Source organism: Halyomorpha halys, unplaced genomic scaffold (genome assembly GCF_000696795.3).
Source record: "Halyomorpha halys isolate HHAL.00 unplaced genomic scaffold, Hhal_1.1 Scaffold602.1, whole genome shotgun sequence".
NCBI lineage: Eukaryota > Metazoa > Arthropoda > Insecta > Hemiptera > Pentatomidae > Halyomorpha > Halyomorpha halys.
Window position 1 is genome coordinate 603,591 of NW_027105306.1, and position 6,585 is coordinate 610,175.

Below are 6,585 nucleotides of genomic sequence, written 5' to 3' on the forward strand. Positions count from 1 at the left end.
TATTTTCTTTAATATTTCTTCTCTTATCTATCTGTTACTATTACCCTTTTCATTTACTATTTACAACCTTTAATTTTTCTTATTATATCTTACTTTTTTACATTTTATACCCCTGTTATTTTACACTTATGTTTTTTTCTCTTTTTTTTTTTCCTTTTGTAACTATGTGTTTGTATCTTTTTTAGCCCTGACGAAGCCCTGCAACGTGGGGCGAAACGTTGTCTCAATAAAATAGTATAATTCTACTATTTGAGTTTTTTTTTACCGCACCCAGACCATATTCCATTCATCTATACACACGGTCAATCAATAATCTTCCATTAATTGGTTATAACTTTACATTGTCATGTAATGTTAGTGTTTGTAAAAATTATTACTGATTTTAGAAAAGAGATGTTCCTGACTTTTTATGTGGAAAAATTAGCTTTGAAATCCTTCGTGAACCAGTCATAACACCCAGTGGAATAACTTATGAACGGAAAGATATAGAGGAACACTTACAGGTAAATTTTCTACTGTAATTTTAAACTGTAAATAAGTTTTTTTTAAAAATAATAGTAGTTATTTGATAACTACTTATTTCTTTTGAAGTGTTTGATTTTGGGACAAAGAGATCCTTCTTATGCCACCAATAGCTATTGTGCTCCTTAAAAGTGCATTGCATATCAATAACACTTATAAACTGTATAAGCTTTGTCAGTTAGTTGGTCTGCAAAGCTTGTGGTTATTTATGTAAGGTCTATCTTAGCGGAGAAGCAATATATGTGCTTGGGCATCTCATTCCTGCATTTGTTATATATATCTCAGTTAAAATGATTTCCCATTCTTGCAATTCACCATAATTTAAATCTTGTGTTCATGTTTGTTTTTCACTTAAGAATTGTCCCTTCTGAGTTTTTTGAACCATTCAAAGCTCTGTTTTACTAAGAACATGCTCATAGTAAATTTATTGATCCAGTACATTTAATTTATATATCATCTGCTATGTCACTGGCCTGCCTGTCCAACATGGTCCAGCTTTCTCCACCATAAGTGTGTGGACTTATACATATGCATCTTCGTCTTCTTATCTACTTCATGGTGACTGATGATACTATTAGTAATCTGGTAATAGATTTGATTTGCTTTGGATATTCTGTTTGAGATCTAAGCATTGTTATGGTCCCTAAGTAGGTGTATTCCTTGTTGTCGCTCTCTACTAACTCAAATACCTTGTTGTCGCAGGTCACTTGTATGTCATCCTGTTCTTCTCACACCATGACCAACACATTATTCTTGGAGGTGTTAATTTTTATCGCTTTCCTGAGCAACGTCTCCATTCCACCAAAACTTCTTGTAATTTTGTCTTTGAGTCAGCTATTAGGACTATGTCATCCACATATAAAAGACTCTGTAGGAGGATGGTTCTTATATTCCATTTTCCAATTGTGGTCGAGACAGTTCTTGACCACCATATTTCAAATATTTTGGTGCAATATCATCATGTCTTTCCTTTTTTTTTTTTAGACTCATGATTGCGTCTTCTATTTCCTCCTCATTCCTAACTTCCAGTTCTTGGTAATTGTGTGTTCTTGGATTTTTGGTAAATTGGTAAAAATATTACCATCTGATAACGATCTTTTTCTTGTCGGTAAGCATGATTTCATTGCTACCTTTTACATTTCTGGTAGGCTTGCTTTGCTCTCCTCTCAATGTCGTAACTTTTCACTCAAATATTTGTATAGATCCTCACTCAACTTTTTAATGAAACCCTCCCATGAGCTTCTTTTGGTCTGTAAGGTGTATGTAAGGTACCCTTACCTTCATTCCTGATCATTCAATGTACTCTTTACTTTTCTTTTCTTTGCTATTGTCTTGAAGGTATGCTTTCCAGTTCAGCTTCTACTGAGCAACCAGCTGTTGGAGGTCACTGGTCCACTAGTCAGTCGGCTATCTCTTACCAGAAACTCTTCTTTTCCCATATATTGTATTTGCTACTTCCTGAATGCATGTCTTCAATGCCTTCCACATCATAATCAAATACCTCAGGGTAAAAGAAGGGTTTAGCACTTATTGTATATATTTTTATATTTATACTTATTAATCAATATTTTTCCATAAGAGGGTACGAAAAAAGAAAAAAAACCTCTCAAGTAATAATTGATGATATAATAATAATTCTGTAAAATAACATATTGGATATTAACCCAGGCATACTTTACTCACTTTCTTCTCATACATTCATGAATTCCTTAAGTTTTTTTTGTAGTTCTCTGCTAAAAACAGTCTTGCATTTATCTATATCCTCCATCATGTTAAAATAGGTCAGTGTTCCCTACCATTGGTCTGCAAGAAACTTATGGTGGTATCATATTTTTTGATGATTTAATGATATAACTATTTTATTGATTATCTTTTGTTATTTTTGGGTGTTGTCTAAAAGATTTTTACATGTAAATGCATTATAAAAGTGACTCAAAATGAACTTTTATACTAACTAATTTAGCAATATTTTCCCAGGGGGACCTCCTTTTCCTCAAATCGGGAATAGAAATAGGCCACCCATGGTTCAGTTTTCGGCTTCTTTCAGACTTCTAATGGACATTACATGCACATGGACATTACATTAATGGCATTACATTATTTCTTTACCTTTTCAGATAAAAATTTGAGAAAACAAATTTCTATTGTTTAAAGTTTATTTACTTTTGAGAAAATTTCATGTACTTTCTTATGTACTGAATTCAATCAGATATACGAGCTAAGAATATGCACTCTAATTTTTTTTTTAGGCTTTAAATTTATTATTTTCCTATCTGACAGAAACATAATTATTATGCATTGTACAACTGATTTAGGCATTTCCTTCTCATTCATTTTTGTTATTGCTTCTCTACTCGCTATGGACTGGGATCAGTTGTTCTGTCTAATGTTCTACCTAAGACCCAAATCACCTCACTCTTGCTAGACCATCAGCTCAACACTTTTGTTTATTTTTGAATGACCCTCCTAATTAGAAATACCCTAACACGACAATTTAAGAATCCTATCACGTCGATACTCTCTTATTATATGTATCACAAAAATCTTACTACAAGGTTTAGGTGTCTGAGGAGGAAGAAGTCTGCTCCTCTCTTTTTCTTTCTCCCCACATTGCTTGGCCAGTTTCCGGTTTTTTATTTAAATATAATCTGGTCTATTCTAACTTTAATTTTTTATTTTATTTAATCTTCTCAAACATAGAAACCTTATAATATGCAATACTGTGTTAGGTTTCACTGTATTTTTTTGTATTAATTTTTTTTTTTTTAATTAACCAGAGGGTAGGTCACTTTGATCCTGTTACTCGAGTGAAGTTAACTCAAGATCAGCTGATACCAAATTTTGCTATGAAGGATGTTGTCGATAATTTCCTCCAAGAAAATGAGTGGGCACTGGACTACTAAAATAATGGATGAGTTTGCTAAGTTGTGTATATATGTATGATATCTTCTGCATGTGTGTGTCCGAGAGTGGAAGACTTGAGTCTTCAGTTTTTCACAGAATTGTGATTACAAAGAGTTTTAATTTTTAATGTGAAAAGATAAGATAACAAGTTAATGTGTAGATTTAAAAAGTAAACTTTTAAAATTAAAAGTTATATGCTATTTGTTTATTTCTTATGTTGTTATGGGAAATTTATTATTATTTCTTATTGTTTATTATCAACAGTTATTGGAACATCACATAATCATGAATACATTTTTTTTCTTGTAAATTAGGATAAATCCAATAAATAAATGTTTTTTTTTTAAATCTAAAATTTTAATTTTTTCATTAATCAACTGAAGTTAGTGTAATTATTTATGATAAAATACAGGAAGCCCTAGATAATCTTTAGTTGATCTTTGTCTGTTTACTTCTATGTTATGTATATACAATATCTCTACACTGAGGCGGAAGTATGGGTGATTCAAAATTACAATAGTCGTTATTCTTACATATGGTGTTATAATTAATATAATTATGTAGGTTACCATATAATTAAAGTGGATATGTTTTTGCATATATTGAATTGGGTGACTTATTCATTAAAAAATGTATTGGTACTTGTGTTGTAGCCCACAGCTATGAGTTGTAGCTTCAATTAATTTATGTGCCCTCTAATATGTGTTTCATATGAATTTCAATAATAATTATCAATTAATTATTCCAAGGAACTTGTGACTGATTCTCGCCTATTTTAATATTTATTTTACCTTCCTCATTGAACTTTATATAAGATTTTGTTTATTTATATATAATAAAGATCTATTAGCCATACCTATCTCATGCATTAACATTATTATTGTGAAAACATATGTTTAAATCTTGATAATGTATATAAAGTGTAAAATATGGGTTACTTGATTTGTAGAACTGGTCTTCTACCCAAGTATAACTGTTTTAAAATAAGGTTTGCCCAAATTTTGAATTACTCATATTACAGTTGATAGAACTCAAATTTTAACTAATTTTATTTTATACAAATAATTTCATATATAACCCTGTAGTTTCGCTATTTTAGGTGAAAGTGGTAATCATAAAAAAATTTTAATATTGACATTTTGATAAACATAACTCTCTTATCTATTGATTGAGTTTTATTTGTTGAAATTTTTGTTATTTACTTATAATTAAACAAATAAGTTTGTCTTTGAAACTACAATTTAAAAAAAAAATGGCTTTATCAAACTGAATATATTTATTTAATTAATTTATTTGTATGAAATTACAATTTAATTTATATTTTATTATAAGAAACAATGTTTAATTAACCATTTACCAAGAACAAATTTATATATGGTACTAAGGAAACAAGTTAAATTGAAAATTTCCTTCTCCTACATTTAGGGTAAATTTACTTTGTAGTTATATTTATCTTTTTGATTCTGCAAAAGAGTTGTTCCACTGTATTAAACTCATTATTGAACCTTTGAGGTATTATAATGATTAATTAAGAAATAGTTTTACTGTCTGGTGCTTTATCAATAGAACAACTTCTATTTGAAGCTCTAACTTATTTATGTGTTGTCATTATGGGACATCATTAAAAAAATTTTTTTTTTTATTAACTTACCTGTAAATCAATGTTAATAATTCTGATTATTAAGGTTCTGTACTTCTTTAGACTTTGTTCTTAACTCTTAAGGTTTTTTATTTGATTCTTTGATTGAAAGTGGGTAAATTTAAATTTTTGGAGTCATTGGAGTGCTTACTTTTAGACATTATCTGCTTGTATCAAAAATGTTAAACTTATAACATTTAATAATAGTTGTCTGTTAAATAACATTATTATTTTTATAAAAAAATAATAATAACTACTGAATTATAGAATTTATTTAATTGATTATGAATAAAATAGAATTCATGGTGAAATGATTAAGAGATGTGCTTTTATTGATAAGGTCTGCATAATTTATGAAAGGTAATACTAAGATAATATATTTTAACAAAAACAAAAATCCCACTGATCAATGCACAAATATGTTGTTTAAAAAAATAAAAAGTGCATTTTTTCATTATATTTGAGTAAATTTTCTACAGAATGTATTATGTTGTACATTATGAAAACAATCATTTAAATTTTTATTCAAAAATAGCAAACATCGTAGCATGTTATGTTATTTATTTCCTTAACAAATGACCCCCTAATTCAGGTATATTCTCGTCTCCAGTTCAACGCTACTTCAGTATTTTTATAAAATATTAATAGTTTGTGGTAATTAGAGTCTACAATTTTTTTTAACTCCACATTTTTAATTTTTAATTCCTCGTTTCTATTTTTTATTCCTTTTATTAGCTCAATTTTATTATTCACAGTTAGGATTTCTGTTCAGGATGTTTATTGTCAACAATATATAAAAAAGGTATGTTTAATGATTTTCAAGTAAATCTTACTGAAATTATATAATTTAATTTCTATGAAATATTAGATGATTCTTTTTTTGTTATAACATAATTACAAATGAACCTTATTTAATTTCAAAAATATCATTGATGCATAAAAATATTTAATCATCAAATTAAATGTTACTGAGAAATGAAGGGAGATTTGTGGAAGTTGAATATTAAGGGGCTGAACAATATTTGAAAGCATTAATGAAATCAATTACTTCATTTTGTCAATTTAATTCCTCCTATCCCACTTATGTGATCACTTACTTTCTTTGATGTTTCAAGACACATTTTTAATGTTTAGGTCGTTGTTATTCTGTGTTATCATAAAGTTTATTTGATTTTGTTCTTTTATGGCCTTTTTATTTAACTTGTGAAAAAAAACCTCTTTTATCATTAAAATCTTATAATATCCTTACTTTTTCATAAAAATACATAATTTCTTTGTAGAAGTTCATAAATATATTCTACATACAGGAAACTTAAACTTTTTTTTTTTTGTTACCTTTATATTCTTTAAACTATGTGATAAAAATGAGTAATGTGAAATTACCTTGTATCAGTCAGATTTCTTTGACAAATGCATTGGTAAAATTTAAGTTGAAAATGTTTCAACAATCAGATTGCTGACATAGATAAGAGAGTTCATCTTTTGAATGTATCATGTCTTATTTAAAATTATATAGTACA

The 6,585-nt window shown here is 28.2% G+C and overlaps 1 protein-coding gene across 1 annotated transcript in view; it reads left to right on the forward strand.

The window, feature by feature from the left end:
- STUB1 (STIP1 homology and U-box containing protein 1) overlaps positions 1-6,585 on the forward strand; it is a gene marked incomplete at its 3' end in the record, with an annotated part of 9,957 nt that extends 3,372 nt beyond the window's left edge. The window contains 2 exon segments of the mRNA XM_014426927.3: positions 387-503; positions 3,300-6,585. Of these exon segments, the coding sequence (XP_014282413.1) occupies positions 387-503; positions 3,300-3,425 (243 nt within the window).